We start from the raw sequence: 25,850 nt of genomic DNA, 5'->3' as shown, positions 1-25,850 counted from the left end.
CCCACTACATACTAGCAAGTTAGTTTCATAACCACCTTAGTGAAATCTAGGTTAATTTTCTTTATTGACTGTCATGATTTTTTTTTCAAAAAAATTAGTTACAATTGAACAGCATACATGATTAAATAGCCTCAAATCATCCATTAACTTGTCAACATCCAGGTCTTGCATGTCTAAAACTGATATAAATTAAGTGTGTATGAATTAAAATGAATTCTTAACACAGTGATGCTCAGACCACAGAGGTTCAGGAGCCAAATTAGGGATCAACATTACCCAAAAGAGCCACAGTAGTGTGAATTCATTGTTACATTTATGATAATACTATTCATATTTAAACAGTATGACGGGAAATATTTAGTTCATATATCTAGATAATTCTCACAGCAGATAAATTAAAAACTTGATAACTTAATTGGTTAATAACACAGTAAAAGCATCCTGATTGGTTGTTAATTAAATCACACAATGTTTTAATATTATGTGCTGCAAAGAGACGCAGGAGACATGTCAAAGAGCCACTTGCGGCTCATGAGCCACAGTCTGAGTATCACTGTCTTAACATATAATTAAACAGCCAGGATAAAATGGTTGAGTCTAAAAATTTTAATTTACTTAGGTTGTTATAACTTTCTGTGAACTGTCCTCCAAATTTGAAATGTTTGGTTTTCCTACCTGTTGTCATGAAAGATGCTGATGAACAGATAAGGAAACCAGCAAAAGAGGGCTCTTTTGTTATAACTGTTTCACGTGCAAATCTGTGATACAGAGAATAGCGGATGGAGGGGGAGAATTTGTATTCTTACTTCTCTAATAGTTCTTTGCCACTCTTAAAGCAGTTGTATGTTGTCATCTTATAATACACAAGTCTTTTCAAAATAAAAAACAGTATTTCTTGCCTGTGAGTTGTTTTTTTCTTTTCTTAGCACAAGGTGTGGATAATCACATTTCTAAATAGTGACAGAGCCTCAAATGACTTACACAGGCCATCCCAAGCCAGTACAAGTTGCAGTTTTATACCACACCACCATTTGCCCCATTTTCTTTAGAAAGATTATTGTACAAATTTTGTTTTTCTTATTTTATACTTCCGTTGTTCCACTTTATCACTGTAGCTGTAAATTTGGTTTGCACTAGTAACCATGAGTTACATGCTCTGATTCTGCGACATGACATTTGAAGAGTAGCTTATTATGCAAGTAATCCCATTGATTTTCATGGTTGCAGAAATAAAGAAGTTATGTAAAGGTTGTCATGACTACATAATGTAGGTAATCTAAATACATTTTAACAAATGCATTATTTGGTAGGTCTAAATTGTGGCAGGAATTTTCATTTTAACATATACTTTCATGGGTAGTTTCCTTATCCATAAGAGAGGTTCTTCTGGCTAAATTATGTCCTCAATGACGCTTGTTGTGCTGATACATTCCATGTATTAAAATGTTAATAGTATAATATTATGCATATCAGTGATTTAAGGCCTGAATTTGAGACATGTCAAGCTGCAAATTGTGTGAGCCTCTCACAAAGGAGTTTTTGGTCTTGTACCAGCTAGGTAGGCAAGCTGACCATGAACGGCTGCTGAGTTTTGACAATTAACTTTTCTATTACATGATATGCTCAGTAATTCATAGTATATATATATCCTTGTCTTCCCTGTATTCCATGATTCTGCAGTCACATAATTAGCCATGAAATTTACTCCTTGCTGCAGAATTGTTCATTAGAATGTCAGCTTTAATTAAAATACTATTTCTAGCCCTTATGGTTATGGAGATCATCTTGAACATGTGGAGAGAGTGTAAACTGATGCTATTACATCTCTTTGAAAGTGCAGTGGCTGAACCGCTACATTCATCTTACACAGAGGCTTGAAGACTCCACAATTCTGTGGCTGCAGGATTTGGCTCTTTGGATCTCTAGCAGATCCACAATTCTGTTATTTGGAGCTGGTCTGACCCAGTATGGCCATTCTTAGTTTCAAATTAATTGAAACTGGTGTGATTATGTAGTGTTGTTTTGACAAAATTTGCTGAATTTTGCAGAATTTTTACTTTTTTGGCATAGAATGCCCCCAGGAGTAAAGTGTGCTGAAATTAAACCTAGGAACTGAATTTTCAGGAACCAGAAGAATGGGTTGGATAATCAAGTTTCATCTTCTTTAATTGTGAAGAAATGGCCTTACACAAAAGACGATCAGTATGTACTCTAAAAACGTGTTGACAAAATAATAAACTCAGTCAGAAGTAAAATCTGGTACTTGGAAGACCTTTGTAGCAACTTGCTTCAGAAATAAGAACTACTTTCCTTGAGGGGTTAAGCACAGTAGCTATTCAGCTGTGTAGGAGGGAGCATATTAGTCATACTGTTAGTACTGAAGCATGAATGCTCTGAAATATGAGCAGCTGCAGTCTTGATGCTGCTACATTTGTGTATCTCATTTTTTGTGAGGTACCAGAATTTGAAGCATATGCTGTTAGCAAGATGTAGTAGAAAAAGTCTATTTGTTCTAGTCAGGATGGTGAAGGTTTATCGCACTGTTCAGTGAAGAGTGATGTCATGTGAAGTGCCACTCCTTTTTGTTTAACTAATGTTGCTGCACACATGCACGCGTGACTCAGTACTTTATGAACTGGGTACCTGTCAAATTTGGACATAATTTTCTGTATTTAAAGACACTGACAGGTTTGATCAGAATTAAGCTACCTTTATTATTACATTTTTTCCCACCAATGTGTTCTTTGCGTGTTCTTAAAACAAGAAACAAAACAAAAAACTACGAACCTAAAATATTTTGTTCTTCAAGTTAACAGCAAAGGAGTTGTATAGGTAATTGGCAATCCAGTTGGACTTCAAATAAATTAACTATAGCATTATTTTTATTAATAATTAGAATTGCAGTAAAACTATAGGTTCCTGGCCAGGATCTGGGTCTCACTATGGTATATGTTGTACACACGCTTAGGAAGACAGTCTTTTCCCAGAAGAGTTTTAACATCTTTACCTGTTGTCAGATATGGCCTTTTGCCTGATGGATCAGACAGTCCTTCTGTATACTTACTGTATTGCCTCTTCATTTGTTGTTCTTGAAAAAGTTATACATCAATCCCAGAAAACAAATGATCAAACTAACATTGACTGTGCCTTTAAGTAATATAATATTGGTTACTATTAAGGAATACATTTCTATAACTATTAGAAAGTGGATAGACTTATTGATAACAGCTGCTAATCAGTATCTACACAGCTGGTATTAATCTTTGGATACATTCTGTTGCTATAAAGTGCAAATTTCAGAAGTTATGCTTTCAAATCTAATATGATGGTGGTTTTTCTTAACATCTTGAGTCCAGTGAATAATTATTTTAATTAAATTGAATAACAGGCAATTTAATATTTGATATTTCATATTCAATATGTAACAGACTTCAATTTCAAGCTTCTAGGGGTTATTAATAATTTTGTTCTGAATTATGAAAAATATCAATAGTTCCCTCTTTTATGCCTATGATGGCAATATTTGTTTTAATAATGAAATATATCTGTTTAAAGTATATTTTTTTGATGTTTCAAAAATTTGCTTTTTTTTTTTCTCTCCTCAGATCTGTCCAAGAATAGATTAACTGATGTTCCTATGGAGCTGTGCCATTTTGTGTCACTGGAAACACTAAATTTATACCACAATTGTATTAAAATTATTCCAGATGCCATAGTGAATTTACAAATGCTGACTTACTTAAATTTAAGGTAAGTTAACTTTACTGTTTTTTCTGTATGTTGTCACTTATGATGGCTCTTTTTCTCTCTATGTTTTCCATGCATCTCTTCGGAAACATCACCGGCTATGTTGCTCATTTTATTAGCTTCCATAAAGCAGAAGCCAATTGCTAGTAGGATTTTTCTGTCCTCTGTTAATTATGTATATGAATACATCATAGGCTAAAATAAAAATAAGCTCTTACAGAAGATATGAAGAAGCATCGATTCTGCTTTGAATGATGGTCCCTGCACATATTCCACATGTGGCTGTGCAGGTGCGCCATGTGCCTGAGTCCAGAAGCGTTTCTTAGCGGTGTCTATTGACCCGCACATATGTTGTGCGTCCACTCATGCTCCCAGCCGAGGATATAATAGATAGTGCAGGTTGATGCCTCTCAAGTTCCCTCTTATCGCCACATAAGAATGGCCATACTGGGTCAGACCAAAGGTCTGTCCAGACCAGTATCCTGTCTGCCAGCAGAGGCCAATGCTAGATGCTAGCAGAGGGAGTGAACCTAACAGGTAATGATCAAGTTTGTATTGATGACTACTGGCTGAGTTTTTTAGGTTAGATGAAATTAGACAAAGGTTTCTAACCATCAGAGGAGTGAAGTCTTGGAATAGACTTCCAAAGGAAGCAGTGGGGGCAAAAGACCTATCTGACTTGATAAGTTTATGGAGGAGATGGTATGATGGGATAACATGATTTTGACAATTAATTGATCTTTAACTATTCATGGTAAATAGGCCCAATGGCCTGTGATGGGATGCTAGATGGGGTAGGATCTGAGTTACTACAGAGAATTCTTTCCTGGGTATCTGGCTGGTGAATCTTGCCCACATGCTCAGGGTTTAGCTGATGGCCATATTTGGGGTCAGGAAGGAATTTTCCTCCAGGGCAGATTGGAAGAGGCCCTGGAGGTTTTTCGCCTTCCTCTGTAGCATGGGGCCCGGGTCACTTGCTGGAGGATTCTCTGCTCCTTGAAGTCTTTAAACCACGATTTGAGGACTTCAGTAGCTCAGACATAGGTGAGAGGTTTTTCGCAGGAGTGGGTGGGTGAGATTCTGTGGCCTGCATTGTGCAGGAGGTCAGACTAGATGATCATAATGGTCCCTTCTGACCTTAATATCTATGAATCTGTAAGTGATCTCTCTCCTGCTATCCATCTCTGCCCTCTGACAGACAGAGGCTAGGAACACCATTCCTTACCCATCCTGGCTAATAGCCATTAATGGACTTAATCTCCATGGATTTATCTAGGTCTCTTTTAAACCCTTTTATAGTCCTAGCCTTCACAACCTCCTCAGGGAAGAAGTTCCACAGGTTGACTATGCGCTGTGTGAAGAACTTCCTTTTATTTGTTTTAAGCCTGCTGCCCATTAATTTCATTTGGTGGCCCCTAGTTGTTATGTTATGGGAACAAGTAAATAACTTTTCCTTATTCACTTTCTCCACACCACTCATGATTTTATATACCTCTATCACATCCCCCCTTTGTCTCCTTTTTCTAAGCTGAAAAGTCCTAGTCTCTTCAATCTCTCCTCATACGGGACCCATTCCAAACCACTAATCATTTTAGTTGCCCTTCTCTGAACCTTTTCTAATGCCAGTATATCTTTTTGGAGATGAGGAGACCACATCTGTATGCAGTATTCAAGATGTGGGCGTACCATGGATTTATATAAGGGCAATAAGATATTCTCCATCTTCTTCTCTATCCCCTTTTTTAATGATTCCTAACATCCTGTTCGCTTTTTTGACTGCCGCTGCACACCGTGTGGACGTCTTCAGAGAACTGTTCATGATGACTCCCAGGATTTCTTTCCTGATTAGTTGTAGCTAAATTAGTTGTATGTGTAGTTGTGGTTATTTTTTTCCAATGTGCATTACTTTACATTTATCCACATTAAATTTCATTTGCCATTTTGTTGCCTAATCACTTAGTTTTGTGAAATCTTTTTGAAGTTCTTCACATTCTGCTTTGTTCTTAACTATCTTGAGCAGTTTAGTATTGTCTGCAAACTTTGCCGCCTCACTGTTAATCCACTGTTAACATGGCCTGAGTCAGAACCCCTGTTCCTTTGTGCTCTTAGTATTCTATGGGAGTAGTGTAGCTTTCATTTAGTGCATATAGTTGTAAATAGGGGTATCTGCGTCAATGAGGAGAAGTCAGTGTTGATGCCTACACAGGAGATCAACTGTACTGGAGTGTAGCTTGACTCTGTCATGCGAAAGCCTTTCTCCCGGAAGACCACTTCACAATGCTGACAGCCCTCCTCAAAGATGTGCATCACAGACCACAGTCCACCGCTGTCTCTCCCTCCTTGGACATATGGCAGCCTGCACCTACATGACACCACACGCACATCTCCATATGCATTGTTTTCAAACTTAGCTCTTTTCCAACCAAGATCCTATGGGTGCCAGGGTCATCGTTCCCCAGACTGTGCTGGCCTTCCTCAGACGGTAGTCCAATCTTTCCCAGATTATGATTGATATTCCCTTCGCCCCTCCCACACTGCAGGCCACCATCACAGTGGATGCCTCCCTCACAGGGTGGGGAGCCAACTTACACCAACACACAGGTCAGGGTGTGTGGTCACCACAGGAAGCCAGGATGTACATAAATGTGCTGGAACTGTGGGCAGACTGGTTAGCGTTCCAGGCCTTCCTCCCACTTGTTTAGGCCCTCCATGTCCAAATGTTCTCCGACAACATTGTGGCAGTGGAATACATCAACAAGCAGGGCAGTGCCAGGTCTCCTTCCTTCTGCTTGTTGGTCCAGCTTTGGAACTGGTGCATCAAGAACGATGTGATGCTTCAAGCCACACATCTGCCTGGAAGCCAGAATTCCATAGCCAACATGTTCAGCAGGACACTCTATCTCAATCACAAGTGGGAGCAACACGATGCCATGTTCCAGTACTTCTTTGCAAAGTGAGGCACTCCCCTATGGGACCTCTTTGCCACTCCCAAGAATTGAAAGCTGCCCTGCTATTTTTCTGGGGAGCAACAGAGGACAGCTCTCAGGGAGACACTCTCCCCCTCCATGGCTTTCCCTTCCTATGACAGGTGCTACGCAAGGTTCGACAGGACAGAGCCATTGTCATACTTGTATCCCCATTCTGGCCCCATCAGTTCTGGTTCACAGACCTCCTCACTCTCCACCTGCACACCACTTTGCCTCTGCACACTCCCTGATTTACTCACACAAGAGTGCGGGAATATTTGTCATCCCCGTCTGGGCTCTCTTCACCTCACATCTTGATTTTTGGATGGGTGTCAAAGATAGACTGCCCATGCGACAGATCCTTACCCAAAGCAGGAGAGACTCCACCAGAGCCTGCTACCAACCTAAATGGAAATGCTTCACAATATGGGCCCGCTACCCCCATCATTCACTAAACATGGTGTCTATTCCAGTCGTCCTCGATGACTGTCGAGCACCTCAGTTCTATACGAGTGCACCTGGCAGCATTTAGTGCCTTTCTTGCTCCTGTGGACGCACCTTGGTCTTTATGCACCCCACCGCTATTCTCCTCATGAAGCGTTTACTTAACACCTTTCCACCAGTACTCAAGCCCATACCCCCATTGGACCTTAATCTCGTTCTCTCCATCCTCAGGAAGCCATGCTTTGAATCGCTGGCAACATGCTCCCTCTGCCACCTCTCAATGAAAGTGACATTCTTGGTAGCCATTACCTCAGCCAGATGGGTCAGTAAACTAGCGGCCATGATGGTGGACCCCACCTACCTGATATTCCACAGGGACAAAGTGTCCTTATGGTTCCAATCCAAATTCCTCCTAAAAGTGGTGTCAGAATTTCACTTAAATCAGAGCATCCATCTGCTGGTTTTCCGCTTCAAACCACATGCTTCCCCCACTGACAGAGCTTTTCACTCCTTTGACATCTGCCATGCATCGGCATTCTACCTACGCAGGACTCAACCCTTTTGCGCATCACCAAAGCTATTTGTGGCCATTGCCGAGCGGTCAAAGGGTCAAGCCCTTTCACACCAATGCATCTCCAAATGAGTGTCGGGGTGCATCTGCAAAAGCTACAACCAATCCAACACGCTCCCATCTGATAGTGTCACAGCATACTCTACACCAGCACAAGCCGCCACATCAGCCTCACTAGTGGAGGTGTCCTGGCAAGATATCTACTGTGCTGCAATGTGGCGCACTGTCCACACTTTCACAACGCACTGCGCCATCATGCAAGCGGAAGCTATAGATGCCACCGTAGGCAAAGCTGTACTGCAGACTGCACTCCACTGGCATCCTTGCGCCTACCTCCATGCTGATCACTGCTTGTGAGTCACCCATATGTGGAATACACCTAGGGACCATCACTAAAAGAAGAGGAGGAGGTTACTTATCTGGACCTGGAGGTTCTTTGAGATGTGTGGTCCTTATCTTTATTCCACTACCCGCCTTCCATCCCCTCTGCTTCGGACTGGATTCCACAACAGTAAGAACGAGACTGGAGAAATGTCGACCCACACTACCTATTAGCCTCTCGGCTAGGAGCATGAGGGGATGCACTATGCACATGTTGGTCAATGGGCACTGCTAAGAAACACTTCTGGATTCATGTGCATTGCACATATGCGCACCCATGTGTGGAATACACACAGGGACCACACATCTCAAAGAATCTCCAGTTACAGGTAAGTAATCTTCTCTTTTCTACCTGGATTTGTCTAATCAAATCTTGATAGCTAATTACAGCAACAATCCATTGATCTTTTCTCCTAAGTTTTATTATGACCGTAATAAACTTCACATGGCTCACATTGCTGATTTTGTAGTCACAAAAATTTATATATGGCAAATGCACTCTTTTAATTTTAATTAAACTTAGCATTAAATGTCTTATTGGCTCCTACAGCATATATAGTCTCCCTTAGAAAACAACTGCATTAAATACTGTGAAGTTCACCATTTTCAGAAAAGTGTGAAGTTCTGTGCATTCATGTCTAAAACACTACAGTTTGGAAAAAGTACCTACAATACTTGTGTAATTATCCTGCATTTATGCAAATGCTTTGTGGATATACCAGATATTTAGCTTTTGAAAAGACTTTAATCAGAATAATTGATACCAAATTTATTCTGGTTCTACAGTATTAAAAATAGAAAGCATTCTGAAATAATGCTAAATAAATAATGTATTAATACTTATCACTTTATGTATTCAGAGTGAGTTAGAGATATAAATCCTCACAATACTCCTGAGTGGTAAAATAGGGCCAAATAAGGTATTTGGGAAAAGTATGTAAGTGTAATTGTTTTAAAGTTAACTAGACTGTTGGATAATGAAAATGGCTTGAGAAAAACCACTTGTCCTGTAGGAGTAAGCATTTTGCTCTTTTAAGTCACTCTTCCTACTTTCCCTCTTAGAAAGGTTTCAAAGGAGCAGAAGGGTATTGGAGAAAAGAAGTAGTGGCCTGAAGTCATTTCTTGTAGACAGATGTTAGCAGTGAAACAGATTGGCACAGGTGCTGCTTCTCTTCTCTTCTGTTAAAGGAGGGAGGGAGGAGCAGAGAATTTGGAACCCTTGCCTTTTCCCCCAGAGGTGAGAATGAACAGAGTGGCCCACATGGAGAAAAAATATTGATTAAAATGGGGGTGAAGGGTATGTTAGAAGTTATCTTTATTTGGAGACAAGGTGAGGGTAGATTTGTTGCTGAGGAGGTAAAGATATAACACTCTCCTATAGTTATATTAAATAGGTGTGACTTTGCAGTGTGTGAGGCCTTACGGGGCTTGGTGGTGTGAGCGTTTTTCACCAAGGCTGCCAGACTTAGTCTTCAGGCTTGCAAGTATTAAGGACCGTTTTCAAGCTCTGGTCATATTCTTACTGAACAGTAGTTTTGGTGGCTGTCAGGGCTCTTAGTTTGGGCAGTTATCCAGAACATGAGTAATGTGTTTTCTAACAGGAGCGACAGTATTTTAAAATGATCACCTGTAGTTTGTAATGGTGCTACAGTTAGTTATAGTTTTAGATATATCCATAATTGTTTATTTGTATTACATTTGTATTTATTTGTAGCAGCTAGAATCCCAAGTCATGGACCAGGGCCCCATTGTGCTAGTCAATGTACATTACAAACACAGAACAAAAAGACAGTGCCTGCCTCCAAAGGCCTACAATCTAAGTATGAGACAAGGGGCAAGAGATAGATGTACACAGATGGGCGAGTACCAGAAATCAGTGAGACAGTATTGGTCAACATGATAGGTAGCAGTCTCAAGAAATATAAAGTTTACATAATAAATTTTGTAATTGCATCTAGTAATTATAGTGAGATCACATAGCATTGATAGTGCAATTTGTGTGACTTGTACATGTTGCCACAAATTCAGGACAGCAGTTACAGAACCAAACAGTAGTTTGGTTTTTACTGGTTGAAAAAACTATTGGGTTGAAAGAAAGTACATTATTGTGTTCTCTGAGAGAGTGATCAAAAGGCATATATGTATTATATGTAAAATCCTACAGATATCGGGCAGTGTCTGCTTCCTTATTCATTGATGTCATGTGTTGTAACCACTTGGGACCAAAAAAAACCTGAGGTGAAGATGATGATTGTTTGTGTTACGTAAATAGTGCAACACTGTGGCGGAAGGAAGGGAAGATCTTGTTGGGTTATCAGTATTGCCAACCTGAAGAGAGATCAAAAATCAGAAGTTAGATCCTCCAAAATCATGAGATTTCCCCCCCTACCCCCAAACTGAGATTTTTTTTTTAAAAGAAAGATTATACTGTTTTTGGGTCTCTCTTGATTTTTGATTTTTTAACTCTCCCTACCTATCCCCTGTGTGTGTGTGAGAGAAAGAGGGAGAGAGATGATGCATTGCCCACTCTCCCAAATTTATTGAATATGGTGACTTTGGCTCCTGCTGCAGGTCTCTCAACCTCATAACTGTCCTTTGCCCTCCAATTAATTCTGTCCCCCTTGGCCTCCAAATCAATCCTGTCCCCTCAGTTTCCACATCTGCCTGTCACACCAATTCTGTCTGTCTCCCAACCTACCTGTCAGTTTTGTCCCTTTCCCCCATGTCCACCTCTGCTGCTACAGCTCTTCAATTCCCTTTCAGGCAGGGGGTGGGTATTGCAGCCAAGGAAAAAGAGGAAAGGGATGAGGAGCTGTCTCCATTGTGAAGGGAGGAGGAGTGAGGGGCACTCTGCTCTCTCCTCACCTGTGAGAACAGCGAGCTGAGATGGAAGAGACGCTTCTGCTTCCTTCAGGGCTAAACTTTGCAAGGGGGCCAGAGAGTTTTGTGTCATCGTAAGACGAGCTCCAGCTCCCTCTGAAATTCTGTCACTCGGAAAATAATCGTGAGAGTTGGCAATACTGGGTTACACAGTTTCAGAAAAGCAACCCAGAATCAAAACTTTAAAAGGAATGTTTTAAAAATTATATAATTTTTATTGTGGATTCAGAAGAAATTCCTGAAAATGTTACCTTTCAGATTTGAAATTCAGGAGTAGACTGACTCGGTCACAGACCAGGGTACTATTCTAAAAACATAATATCTCAGCTTCTGGTTCCACATAGTCAGGCCTGATGGCTGGAGCTGAGGTTGAAGCTAGGTGTAGTGTCAGGATTGGGACAAGGGAAGTGCTGAAACCGGTGTCCAGGCAGAGGCTGTTAGTCAGAACCGAGGTCAGAGTCAATAGGCAAGCCAACCTGGTATTGAATCCGGAATCCAGATGTTGGCCAATGCCAGTTGGGAGTGAGTCCAAGTGTCAGAGGAACAGGAGGTGGGTGCGGGACTGGAGTGGCTCAATAATTGGGCAGGAGCAAGGTCAGAATAGGCCATGAACAAGGATGAAACAGCTAATATTCAGTTCTGTGTTGGTGAAATACCAGAGCCTAGGGGTCATCTGTCCCAGGTTCTGCTTAGGGATAGGCTGCTTCCACATGCCTGAGGGCTGAGTCACTACAGGCTCTGTTGGAGGAATAAGTCATTGCAGAGTTAAAAAGAGAACTAGATATATTCATGGAGGCTAATAGCCCTTAATAGACTTAGCCAGGATGGGTAAGGAACGGTGTCCCTGGCCTCTGTCAGAGGGTGGAGATGGATGGCAGGAGGGAGATCACTTGATCATTACCTGTTAGGATCACTCCCTGGCATTGGCCCCTGTTGACAGACAGGATACTGGGCTGGATGGGCCTTTGGTCTGACCCAGTGTGGCCATTCTTATGTTCTTATGCTGCATGCCTGAGTGATGACTCTGTGTCTCTGTTGAAGGAGTGAGTCATGGCAGCTGAGTGGGCAGCCCTGGTCTGGCTGCGGGTTTGCCTCGTATAAGATACTGCAGATATGCATATATAATTTAAATAATGTGGGTTACAAGATCATATTATTTTGGGAACCACTAGCACTAGAAAAAATGACTATAAATCATTGGAAGTCTTGAATTCTCAATTTTTCAGTAGAGTAGAGCCCTCGTTAGTTTACAAAATATCATGCTTTGAATTGCTACTGGGTTCTCAAATGTGGTCTATAATGGCTTGTATTTTTGCCTAATACCCTGCGCCAATTTGCTGTTGCAACTCATTGATTCAGATAGCACAGAATTCCCCAAGATTAACTATCAGTCTGCAGGACACTTTCCAGCGGATCCCAGTATGGCCCATAAACAAGATATACTTGATATTCTTTCTTGTCTGCAAGGTCCAGAGATCCATCAATGACCTCTCATTCTGAAAATAGCTACAGAAGCAGAACTAGACCTTTAAGTCAGTGATTGGGGAAGTCATGACATGACTGAAGAACCCGCCAGGTTTTTGTTCTGTCTCCATAGTGGCGGGAAGGTTTATTGGAATTCCTGATGGAGAGCAAAAGTGTTTTTTAAAAAAAGATTTTGGCCATAAATTTGTTTCTGTAGCCGTGTTTCTGATCCTCCCCTGCATACGGATTTAAGGGTCCAGTTCCTCTTTACTGTTGAGACACCATTACAGGGGTCCCTGCCAGTGTGCCGGGAACAGGTCAAAAAGAAGGGTGAAGCATGAATGTATGCTGTCGTCTGCACCCCACTTGTGGAGTGCCTGAATTGGAGATCTCTGTGTATTCTGCAACCAGGAGTCCTGTATACCTCAGCAGATCCAGGTCGGGCAGGGACCTTCATGGAGTTGGTCTCCTGAGCTTGGATCAGCAAATCCAGACCATCAGGAAATTGGGTCAGTAGAACCACTCCTGCTCCCTAAAAGGTGGGTGGGGAGGAAGGGGAAAGGTTTATACTCCATTTTTCCCTCTGATTAAGAAGAAATCATGAGGTGGCAGTGCTGTGCTGGACCTGAAGCATCTCCAGTTCCTGAGAGAGCCCAGATTCAAGATAGAAACACTACCACCAGGGTGAACTTCAATCAGCAAGGGGAAATTAAATTATTACTTACTTGAGAGATGTGTACCTTCACATCCCTAGAATTTCACTGCAAATTTCTCTATTTTACCTTTTGGATCCCAGCACTTCGGATACATTTTGTTGCCATTTAGCCTTGCCATCTCCTCTTCCCCAAAGTATTTACAAAGTTACCCATTGTCCTGGTAGCTGCCCTCAGGCAGGAAGTGGGGTGGGGATTCAACTCTGTCCATTCCTTGGTGTTCTGATAAGGGCTCTGTCCAAAGACAAATTGGTACAAAGCACTTCAAGGGTAATTGGGAACCTAGAGGACCAAAGTTTCATTCTAAATTGGAAAAAAAGAGCAAATTAGACCCCACACTGCAGATAGCTCACCTAGGGTTGGAAATTGACACACATTCCCACAGATTGATTGATTGTTTCTCAAGAGACAGAAAAAATGGCAGATGGCCAGCAGCCTCTGAAATATCCCAGAGGCTACTGGCCATCTGCCACTCCCTGATGTAATTATTGGGGATGGTCATGTCATATGTAGACACAGCAATGAGTCCGAGTGCATCTGAGACCTCTTTAGTCATTGCTGCTATCCCGATCTCCTACACCAGTTCATCCTACCAGGAGAATCCAATTTCTTCAGAGTCTAAAAACCTCTTTTAAGGTGATGGCTCAACACTCATAATTTCAAGAAGTGATTTCCTTTACCTGAGTTGGACAAGAATAGTGCTTACCACTGATACCCAACTCAGAGGATGGGGAGCTCACATGAAGATGAATTTAGTACCAGGCACTTGACGGAGCAAGAGTAAAAGCAGTCTATTGTTTTACTGTAGTGCTTAGAAGCCCCAGCCATGGACCAGGAGCCCACTGTGCTAGGCACTGTAAAAACTAAACTATGGTTAGATCTCAGAGCAATTCACTATAGACTCAGGAGCCTCTCTTCATGGGTAAACAATGCCCACATCCTAATCATGATTGACAACACCAATGCAGTGTTCTACATCAACAAACAGGGTGGTATAAGGTCACCAACCCTAAAAAAGGAAGCCTACCTTCTGATGTTCTGTGCAAAGGGAAACTCTCATCTCTTTTTGCTCTACATATTCAAGGCAGAAAAAAAACATTATGGCAAACTGGCTGGGCAGGGAACAGCTAGATCAAGTGAAGTGGAGTCTTCATCTAGAAGTGTTTTAGTTACTAATGGTTAAATTTGGGGTCCTGCTGGTAGACCTGTTTGCATCACACTTGAAGTGCAACATCCCACCTCCTTTTCCTCCTGAAAGGGTGAGCCAAGAGTAATAGGCACATGCTTTCTTCCATTTGACCCAAGAAAGAAGCTCTGGCATATATTGTATGTTCAGAGAGCCCACTTGATCTTTATCTGTCACATACAGGTTTTTCACAAGTGTAATGTTCTATTCCTTTTCTACCATCCAGCATTTAAAGGAAAGAACCTCAAAATCTTCCATTTCAGGGTGGTTGAGATGGTACATACATGAAGCATGCAAGTCAAAGAGCCTCTCCCTCAACTGGCCTCAAAGCCCACTTACTAAGAGCAGCAGGAGCCTCCAGATCTGCAGGGTAGACACCTGGTTATTCAAACCTTTTCAACATTTTACTAGGAAGAAGCTGGCTTTGATAGCAGGTTGCTTGCAGAATTAGAGAAGGAACATAAAACCTTGTGTATAGTTCTGCTAGATTGAATCTTCCTTGAGGCAAACTGCTATAAAAATCCCATTGGTCAATAGGTTTGTGGACCTTGTATATGAAAGAAAATAGGAACATTTATTTATTCCTTTCTCTGAGTTAAAGTCCACAGATCTGACCCTCCCTTGTTTGAAGCATTTATTTGACCAGTAGGATAAAAATTCCTTCTAGGTTCATTCAAATTTTGGTCAATAAAGTTATTCTGTGCAATAGGAATTCATTGTTTATTGCTATAGAGTGTATTTATTAACAAGTTTTAGTCCACATGGGGGATTATCCTTTTCTAAGGAAGCTGTGTTAGCTGGTATGTTAGCCCTCCCTTATCAGTGACTGACAGGTCTGATTCTGCCTATGTAGCTGCATGCAGGCTGAAAGGCGGTTGGACCCTATAACTCAGAGAAAGGAAATATTTGTTTAATCAAAATAAATTTTCCTGTTCCATATACTGGCTCCACTGATGGAACAGAGCCTCTTCTGTTTGGTGTGTCTATGCACCCTTCCTTGTTTCTGCACTTTCAGCAATAATGAGGGTATATTTTACCATCCATAATTTAATGGTGCTGTGAAAGTAAACTCTGCTTCCCATTCTGACTTCCTATTATATATCCTATTCTACCAACCTCTTGCTCTACTCACTGTTATTAAATAATTGAGGGCAAATTCTCTAAAGTCATTTTGTAGTCACAGGAACCTGGCAAATTAAGTTTAAAATTTTAATTACACAATTTGACCCTTATACTTTTTTCCCCCGTGTTGCTGAGTAGTTTTCTTGTCCTTGAGCTGTACGATTACTGGAACTGAAATTTGACCCCGTTGTCCCAACTCCAGATATATTTTATCATATTTTCTATTTGTTCTTTATTTTAATTAATCACTCTCACCATTGAGTGCTCTGAAATATTAAATTTTAGGCAGTCCTTACTGAACATGAATATCATATATTCAACTCCAGTTTGAAGAGGGAATTGAGGATATTTTATAGGAAGAAATTAATTATGGTTCCTAAGTATCATTTCAACGTGCTAATAAAAAGAGTGAGGAGATTGTTGTTGCCATTGTTGCCATGGTGATGTTATACATGTGCTCTACATTTATTATTAGGTATTTGTGCTTTCAGCCTCTCAATGATTTAGTGTAAAGCAAATGAATTTGTTTATTTGTATTCTGGGTAGCTATTATGGGAAAATAGTCTTTGGTTGGAACAGTGCAAATATAGTACAGATGTACGTAGTCAAAACTGCATTATACTCTCCTCCCAATAGATTTTCTTCAGGGCAGTGATATGCCTTTGCTATATTCTTCTTGTCTTTATTCTTAGCCTTTCCAAAACTGCTTTTTTTTTCTGGTCTGCTTTTTTATTTTGTGTTGCTGGTGTATGGTAATTTTGTTGGATCTGTGTTCATTTGAAATCAAGCTTAGAAATCTCAGCCAAAGTTGCTTTCTGTATACCTTTCAGTTTAAGATGTGGCTCTGGATATAAAAAAATTATAGTCATTCTTTCAGAACACTGACACTCTGGAGACGGTTGGATTTAGGCATCATAATTTCATGAGAATAATTGTCTTCTGCTTTAAAGCATAGGATTAGATTCGATTATGGCTACTACGGACTTTCTGTGTGATCTTGAGCATCCCACTTAACATCTATGTCTGTTTCCTGACCTGTACAAAGGGGATAAAAGTATTTACTTATCTTCACAGGGTTTTTTGAAACTAAAATATTTGTAAAGTATCTTGAAATTTTTGGATACAAGACTTTGTAGAAATATAAATAATGATTTTAATATACAGCTTTTGGAGCAGATGTCAAGATTCAGAATTGGATAAAAGAAGCTGTGGAGACAAATGTGAGAGATCCATGTGGGAATTTGGGACATTTAATGCAATTATAAATGAAATCTGTCTTGGGTTCTCAAAATACAGTCATGCATAAATTGTTCATTCTTTAGAGGCTTGAACAGTGACATATATTGAGAGGGTGACTAAAATAGCTTTTAAGAGGGTGTGAATGTAAATTAAAGTTAATGGTAGTTGGTACAGGATTTTAACCTGTAAAGAAAAGAAAGCCAGGTGTTTTGAATATGAAAAATCTTCAGCTTCTTGGAAAACCAAAAGTTGAGAAGCAAACAACTCTGTAGATTTTTGTGGCATACCTCGTAGGAACTTTACCGGAGAAAACTCTAAACCACAATGTAAATTAGCATTTTTACTTAGTGCTAACTAAGAGTCATGTCTCCTTCTCCTGTCACTCCCAACTTCCAAACTTCCCCCAACATCTCTAAAATAGCTGAGGAGGGACGGGAATTGAATCTGCCCAGGTGTCCCTGTCTAAATATGATTCCTTTTTATTCTCTGTGCCAATCCACCACCCCTGCGCTATCTACCAGCAGGACAATTATTTTACGATGAAGGAGGAAATGTGTTCCCTCTAAGAGCTTTGTTATTTCCTAAATTAACTTTTTGTAAATTTATTTCTAATGATCTTTCTCAGTGAATTTCTCAAGTTTCCATGTGATATATTTCAGAGTAGCAGCCATGTTAGTCTGTATCCGATGCATCCGATGAAGTGAGCTGTAGCTCACGAAAGCTTATGCTCAAATAAATTGGTTAGTCTCTAAGGTGCCACAAGTACTCCTTTTCTTCATGTGATATAGAAATCAGTGAAATGGGGAACAGTGAGCAGCCTTACTCTAGTCTAGTCACAACTTGTTTTCCAGCACCAGATTCATTATATTGCTGTCCTCTTCCCTAGCCTCTTTTCATCGGCCATTTGTTAGTACTGACCAGCTACAGACCTCTTGGGCAGATGTGGTTAGAACAAATTGGGTATGGCTCCTACTGCCTAAAAGAAGTGAATGCTAGATGATTTGTGCCAATGTTCAGACTTAACATATCCCTTTCAAGAAGAAGTTAATAATGATTGACCACCGGTTGAAATAAAATCACTGTGTTCACCACAAAAGAGTGCTTGCTGCTTTTACTCTGGGAAAGCATGTTTTGTCATCTTTTTTCCAACAACAGCAGCCTTCGTTGACTCTTGATTTATGGTTTTATATTTAAAAATCTATAAATTCATATCTAAAGTTAAACAATAACCCACTGCAGGTGCATATGTGCATTCTGGGTGAAACTTATGTAAGCTAGAGAATTAATGAGCATTTGCGGGAGAGAATTTAACTTGTGACATACAGGACCAGACCCAGGGCTATAATTCTACATGCCATCAAATAGATAGATAGATACATGCCACCAGATAGATCAGTAGCCAGAGCTTGGAAATCATGTGGTAGAAATAATGGGCACAATTATTAGGTGCTTCATAACAACCCCCACCCCCACCCCACACGCTCTTTTTAAAATGCATGGTGGGTCAAGGTTGAGAGCAAGCAGCTACTTAAAATGAAAACTGAACCTGCATTGGTGAATGTGCTGGCCCACCACAACATTTGTTAAAAAACGTATCTTTTGAAATGATGTTGGTTTATTGGGTTAATGCACTAGCCTTGTTCTTAAGCATTACTGGGTTTAAATCCTTGTTTATGATTTTAATTTAAATGATTTCAGTGGTTTTCTCTTGATCAATAGTGCAAAATTGTTCAATTTGAAGTACAACACAATATATTACATACAATACAATATGATGCCAGTCCTTACTCCTTACGCTGGAAGGGCACTGGATGCTAATTTGAAAATGAGATGTACCAAGAGATGATGTAAAGTTGGAGAGGGGGGGTGGAGAAATCCCTTAACCATTTTTTTGTTGTTAGTAAGGTATTTTGAGTTTACAAGCCTCTTAAAAATTTATTATTTTTCAGTTTAACAAAATTAAAATGTATGTCTATGGCTTGGTCGGCTCAGAACAGACCAAAGAGTATTTTCTCTCTGACTGGCAAAATTACTAGCAGTATGGGAACAAAATAAGAATCGCTTTTCTCTCTTTGTGGCTCTTCCTTCACTGTAACCAGGCTCTCTGTTGGAATACCACCCTGCTGCTGGAAAGATGCAGGAGGATGACCCATGTGGCCCATTTGCACGTCATCTTCTTTGCATCACTGAACATGCAAAGAAGTAAAAAAGTTCCAGAGAACCCTAACATTAAAAAAAGAACTTCAAAAAGTATGTTTCCTGTAGCAGCTTTCCACCCTTTGCTGCTATGGTACATTGTATTCATATTGTGAGAACTCCTGCTATTGGGACAGCCTTGGCTTCCTCCAGAGCAGTGGTTCTGAACCTATTTACCATTGTGGGCCGCATCCAATACTACCTGTATGGCCCTGAGGATGTCACATGGGCTGCAGCTCTGTGCTGATTGGGCCGCAGGTTGAGAATCACTGCTCCAGAGATAGCACTTGGCAGGCACTCTTCAGAACTCAGTCAGAAGAAAGGAAAAAAACAGCTTACCTGATGGAACAGTCCCTCCAGCTAAAGCAGTAGTGAGAGGATGAACCATAGTGGAAGCAGAGGTCAGATTGCATGTGGGGAAAAATGTCGTGAGCTCTATTCACAACATGAGTTCTCTCCAAATGATATGCTGCTCACGGTAGACTGCAGAGGTTCAAAATATGATCATGCATTCTCTGGTCTCCTTGAACTCAGCTCCTTCTCAGAGGATTCTGAATATACCTTGGGCTCTGCTAGACCCCTTATGCTTGGCTTACCTGCAGTGAGACTTCTGTGTCTGTGAGGCTTTGGCTCTTTCTTGATAATGGGAGGAAGTGTCAGTACTCTCCCAAACCCTGTCATTTGTGGTGACAAAATGGGCTGTCATAATAGATTATGCAGCTCTTCATAATATGCTCCTCCCTCACCACCTTATGTGCTTTGAAGATCAGTGAAATGTTAACAATATTGACATTTAAAATGTTATCATTGGGCACCTTAGTTAGCATCCTTTGAAATGAATGAGGTAGGTCACACTTCGAGAACTATTGTTCCAAGTTTTGCAAACATTTGCAAAAGTGACTATTTCGGTTCATGTCTTTGAGGCTGTCTCAGCAAGGTAGCAGCTAGAGTTGTTTTATTTATTTAAAATGAAAGCCTAGATTCTGGAGGACAAAAAAGCATAAAAGATGCGCTGATGCACTTCACCGCTGATCAGCTCAATCTGAGCCCCAGGTGGAAGGGAGTGAAGGTTCCTAACCCTCTGCTCTTTTCTCTGCTCTGCTTATGTGAGTAAATGAATATTGTTTAGTGTGCCAATCTAAACAAGGTTCCTTTTGTTCTCCACCAAGGAAAAGTCCCAAAGAAGTGTTACCCCAATTGTTTTTCTTTTTATGATTTTCCAGAGTCTTGGGTTTATTCCTTTGATAAACCATTCAGTTACAGCCAACTATATAATGCTGCAGCCCCTACTCCTCTCTTCTTATCTAGATTGCTCAGTTCTTCCTTCGCAGGAAGAAAAAGCCTGGATTTACCTGCTGAGAAATGTTTGTTCTGCAATGCAGTTTGGAAGCTTAGTGGAGAAGATAGACCAAAAGGTCTTCCAGAATTTCTGCTTAAAGGACAAGAAAAGGGGTTCTCAATGTTCACTCTTTAGCTCTCAGGGCTATGGAAACAGCCTGTCCCACCTGGGATCCTAAATCGGCATTCTAGTTCTACAGGCTCCCAGAGTAATTTTCTGATAAGTGGCTTTCTTCCATAAGGTGAACTTAACTCTTTTCTGTTTGACCTCCTAAAAAACCTAATGCTTCTTTTAGGGGTCCCCTGTAGAAATAAGTTTACAAGGAACTATCAAGAAAAGTTTTAATTTGTTGCCTACTGCTGTTAGGTTTTCAGATCAGCCATATCTGCTCAAATAGTCTGAAATGCATCAGGATCCAGAATTCTCTGCTTTTTCACATTAAGAAAGTTTGAAGGAATTTCTGAATTAGTCTGTAGGAACTAACAGTTGTAATATGAGTTGGGTGTCTTCTGTGTGTGTGTAGCTGCTAATTTAGCAACTTTTGCAGAGCATTGTGGATCAGGCTGTTAGGAAGGAACATTCCCTCCTTGCCTGGCATGTTACCCCTGTTGTGTGTGTGGGGTTTTTTTTGGAGAATTTTGAGGCATTACTTCTAACAGTTCAGATATCCAGGTAACTCTGCTTCTTACATCATCTCATGCCAAGAACCCTGAACTTTTCACTTCAGGAATGCATTGTGATTGCTCACCCCTTGACTGAAAGAGTTGGCCTGTTGAATTCTTAACAAAGATGTCCAATTATTTTTAAGCAAAAAAAGAAAAAGAAAGAAACGACAAACCCTTTCAGCTCATATTTATACACCAGAAAGAAACGAAGATGAGCACAAGACCTTTAAAAAAAAATTTGGGGGGTTACTTTTAAAATTTCTCTGTGGGAACAGAGCCTTTACAAAGGTTGATTTACTGTTTATGCATTTTAAAGGATTCAGATGGCCTTGAAGCTTCCTGATATGCCACTGTGCTTAAAGAATTGTATACAAGAATCACAGCAGCAGTGTCCTTCCTGATCGGGATCACAGAATATGCCGACTGGGCTGTAGTTTCTTCCTTGACAGATAGAGGTGAAGCCTCATTAGATAAACTGTGCTGGTCTGCCACCTTGATCAGGCATTGGTGACTGCTGCATTTGGCTGAGAAAGGTTTGGAGATAGCCCTCCTTTGAGGTTTCTCTTTTAAGGGAAGAAATTATTGGGATCATAGTTGGTGTCTTCCCAGTCAGATTAACCTCTGCATTCTGAGAGTCCCGTCAGATACTGTTGTTTAGAACACTGTTCTCTATTCTGATCAAAGTCACAGAAAAACAAACTAACAGTTAACTCTATGTGTGACTGAGCTGATTAATACACCAACTCAGCCTGATGGACATTATCCTATGAGGTTTAGAAAAAGGAAGTTCCTCTTAGGGATGAGGAATGCAGGCTAACCTTCATTCTTTCACATAAAGATTGTCTCAAACTGGGGAGTAAAGAATGCGCAAAGGAGGAGCAATGAAGGGGAAACTTTTCAAGGATGGAAAAATGATAGATTTGTGGTTGAATCACAGGATTGGGAATCAGGAGACTTGAAGTATGTGCTCCAGCTCTGCCACAGACTTCCTGCATGGCCTTGGACAAGTAATTTAATTTCTTGTCCCTTAGTTTTCCAATCTGCAAAATAATTGTGATAACACATCCCTAACTCACAGGGAACTTTAATATATGTGAGATGTTCAGATAATGTGGCGATGTGTTATAGTAAAGTTCATTAATAAATGTTTGATTTGGTTGGTTGCCATCTTTCCTATTGTTGCAACCAGAGAGGGAGAAAACACTATGGTCTATTTTGCAAGATCAAGTCACAAAAAACGAACGATCAGGTAAGAGAATAAACAATTTTGGCTTTTCCGATCTGAGATATGTGAAGAGTTTCAGGCTGTAAAGAATTTTCAGTGCTGAGTTTCAAATACCTGGGGGGAAAATGGGTTGCAACAGACACAGAGAAGACTTCATATGCAGCTGTGTTTTTTGAGAACCGGAGGCATGCCAGTGGTTTTTCCTATGATCAGTTGTTGGCCTGTCCTTCAGTTAGCTGGGAAAAAGTCTCTCATTTATGCTTGCTTCAGTAAAATCATAGTTTTTTTTATAAAATCCTTGCAGCTACTGCTCTCATTGAGTTTCCTGCATTTGTTGTGGAGGAAAACAGCTGTTATAAGTTGATGTCACTTTGTTCGTGCAGTATATTCAGGAGTAAACTGATAAAATTTATTCTTTTGTTTCAGGGTGGTGGTATTCCATAAAGCTGTTTTGTTCAGTAAATGGAGATTTTTTTTCCCTAATTTTGCTTATGTTTGATGTTTTAATGCAGTTTTTTATTCCAAAACTTTCATTTGCTTTTTTTTATGTGCATGCAACATGATATATCAAGATATCTCAATAACTGGACTTTTTAAATAGCACATTGTAATCTCAGATTTTCTAAGTGAGCATATAATAGAATGTAACTTGTATTTTTAATGTTTGTTTTTGTTTCTTTTGTTGCAGTCGAAATCAGCTTTCTTCTTTGCCAGCTTGCCTGTGTGGTCTTCCTCTAAAAGTCTTAATTGCAAGTAACAATAAGCTAGGTTCCCTTCCAGAAGAGATAGGTCAGCTAAAACAGTTAATGGAACTGGTATGTTACTGATTTGGATGTTTGTTTTTTGTTTATTTTATTACTAGTTAAGGTGTAATCAACTTTGTAAAGAACTTCCTGCCAAAGCCTAATGATACAGTAATCACTGTTACACAGTCAATGCTCCTTAGTATGTGGTGAACTTTTTAATTGCATCAGATAGCACAAAGTTACAGTGTAACTGTCTCCTTTCCAGGCTCCCTAACATCCACACTCTCTTTGGGTTCATATAAAACACATCAGTAAAGATCATCTTGCCTACTTGTTGTTGTTCTCACTGCATGACCAAATCACTCCTCTGTTCAAATCCCTCTACTGGCTCCCTGTTTTGCTGCAATGAGTTCAAGTTTCTTGTTCTGGCCTCAAAGTCCCTTCCTAGCTCTGCACCTCTCAGCTTATCTTTTTTTCTTTTCTTACCTCATTGTGTTTTACAAATTATGCTCATCTTTTCAGTCCCTTTTAGTTTCTCTCTCAAATATTTCCAAGCTGTCCATTATGCATGGAACGTCTTCTCTAAAGTGATCCATATGGCCACTGTCCTCTTTCCGCAAAACCTACCCCTTCAGTAATGGCTATAAGAAATCAGCCAGTTATTGAGGGCAGGAATTAGATGGCACTTCATAATTTTTTTTAAAATTGCAAATGTTTATGAAAATTTTATCTGTAAAAGCCTGTGTATATTTTAATGTTTTCTCCTCCCTCACTTTCTTCCCCTTCATATGACACCTTGTTTATTAGAGTGTAAGCTGTTTTGGACTGTCTTCTGCTTATTTCTGATCACCTAACCCTTTTGAGAATAGCCATTAGTAAATGAACCAGTTACTCTGGCATTGCTTCTGAATGCCCAGTAGAAATTATATTACAAAATTTTTCTGGCTGGTAATGTCACTACCTATTGCTTCTATCTTGGGTATTTCTAAGGTGTCTGTCGTGGTGTCAGAAAGTGTCTGCTCACCCATCTTATTTATTAAATAATATTTCCTATACTTAAAGCCTGAACCTGTTACATGGTGTTGAGTTAACTTTGGCCCCAGTCCTGCAACTGACTGTCCCTCCGTGGAACTAGTTGCAAGATTGGGGTGTTTAAATAGTAGCTGAGAGTATTCAGCAGCTCTCAGAATTAGGCCCTTACAACTATAGTTGGGCTAACTGTAGTTGGATACTTTTATTTTTTCTTTCTCTCCCTTGGGATGTACGGGGTCTTTATAATGGCCTAAAGGATGTTTAATATTTTTCTTTTTTGTGAAATGTGCACTTTATTGGTTTTTCATACTTTGTCATGTTTATAATGACTTCTTAATGAAAATAAAGCTATCAAATTAAAACACAAACAAAAACAATCTCACTACTTTAAAATGAAACTGCTAGTTATAGTGATGGTTTATTTTATGCTTAATCTATTAGTGGATTTATTTTATTAAGTTTTTATTTGCAAGTACAATTCAGGAATATTAAACATCTCTCTTTTAGGGGACAGAATGACTAGGTGGATTATTAATGGGATTTGAATCTTGTCAACTCTTGGTCACTGCTGGTTTGAATGTGGCATTACTTAGCAATGAATAAACATCCTTGCCATCTAATGGCTGTTTCGGGGTCTCTCTGAAATAAGTTGGTGGTGCCAGTCCATTTCTCGTTGGACTGCGTTTCATATTTTAGTTGACACTAAGTGGCATCCTTGATAGCAATTTCAGTGAAGAACTACTGAAATACCTTCCCATCCTACTAGTCCATCGAGAACAGGTTGAAACACACTGACAGGGTAGTTTAGCACTATCCATGCAGTTACTGTTCCATGGAGGGTTGCCAGGTGTCCAGTTTTTTACTGGAATGCCCAGTCAAAAAGGGACCTTGGTGGCTCCGGTCAGCACTGCTGACCGGGCTGTTAAAAGTCCAGTGTTCCGCGTTGTTTCTGGGAAGCAGCCGTCATGTCCCTCTGGCTCGGAATTGCAGCCAATGGGAGCTATGGGGGTGGCTCCTGGGGGCAGGGGCAGCACGCAGAGCCACCTGACCACCCTTCCACCTAGGAGCAGGAGGGACGTGATGCCGCTTCCTGGGAGCCACCTGAGGTAAGCGCCTCCCAGAGTCCGCACTCCTCACCCCCTCCTGCACCCAAACTGCCATAATTAAGCATTTACATTTTAGAACATACAGTTTAAAAGGTAAAGTCTCCCTCTTGCAGAAAAATTGCCCAGAGCCCATTCCTGCACCCCAAACCCCTTGTCCCCAGCCCCACCCTTGAGCCCGCACCCCCAGCTGAAGCCCTCACTCCCTCCTACACCCCAACCTCCTGCCCCAGCATGAAGCCCCCTCTCGCACCCTGAAATCCTCAGCCTGGAGCCCCCTCCTGCACCCTAAACCCCTCATTCCCGGCCCCACCCCAGAGCCCGCACCCCCAGCCAGAGCCCTCACCCCTTCCCACTCCCACTCCCCCATCCCTAGCCTGGAGCCCCCGCCCACACTCCAAACCCCTCGGCCCCACTCCACAGCCCAGAGCCCCCTCCTGCACCTCATACCCTTCTTTCCCAGTCCCACCCCAGAGCCTGTCCCCTCCGCTGGAACCCTCACCCCCTCCCACAACCCAGCCCCCTGCCCCAGCCCGGAGAAAATGAGCGAGCGAGCGAGGGTGGGGGAGAGTGAGCGATGGAGGGAGGGAGGATGGAGTTAGAGGGGGTGGGATTTTGGAGGAGGAGTGGGGCAAGGGCGGGGCATCGGGAAGGGACGGGGCAGGGGTGTTCAGTTTTCTGCAATTAGAAAGTTGGCAACCCTAGTTCCATGGGTAAACAGAGAATTTGCATTTAATAAGAATAAAAGCCCCGCTTCTGATTTAGCTTTTAAAAATTAAAAGCAAAATTATTTAAGAGCTTCAAAAGAAATACTAATTGTGCTCAGGAGGA

The 25,850-nt window shown here is 40.9% G+C and overlaps 1 protein-coding gene across 17 annotated transcripts in view; it reads left to right on the top strand.

Annotated features, from left to right (window-relative positions):
* LRCH1 (leucine rich repeats and calponin homology domain containing 1) overlaps nucleotides 1-25,850 on the top strand; it is a 272,083-nt gene that overhangs the window by 114,879 nt on the left and 131,354 nt on the right. For all 17 annotated transcript variants that reach the window (XR_007356703.2, XR_007356693.2, XR_007356705.2 and 14 more), the window contains exons 2-3: nucleotides 3,606-3,750; nucleotides 22,827-22,953. Coding sequence is in view for 8 of the 17 variants with exons in the window: in XM_075128536.1 (XP_074984637.1) it covers nucleotides 3,606-3,750; nucleotides 22,827-22,953 (272 nt within the window). In the remaining 9 variants the exon portion in view is untranslated. The remainder of the gene's footprint in view (nucleotides 1-3,605; nucleotides 3,751-22,826; nucleotides 22,954-25,850) is intronic.

Source organism: Caretta caretta, chromosome 1 (genome assembly GCF_965140235.1).
Source record: "Caretta caretta isolate rCarCar2 chromosome 1, rCarCar1.hap1, whole genome shotgun sequence".
Classification (NCBI taxonomy): Eukaryota; Metazoa; Chordata; order Testudines; family Cheloniidae; genus Caretta; species Caretta caretta.
The sequence above is the reverse complement of the archived record's forward strand: the minus strand, read 5'-3'. Positions and strand labels throughout refer to the sequence as shown.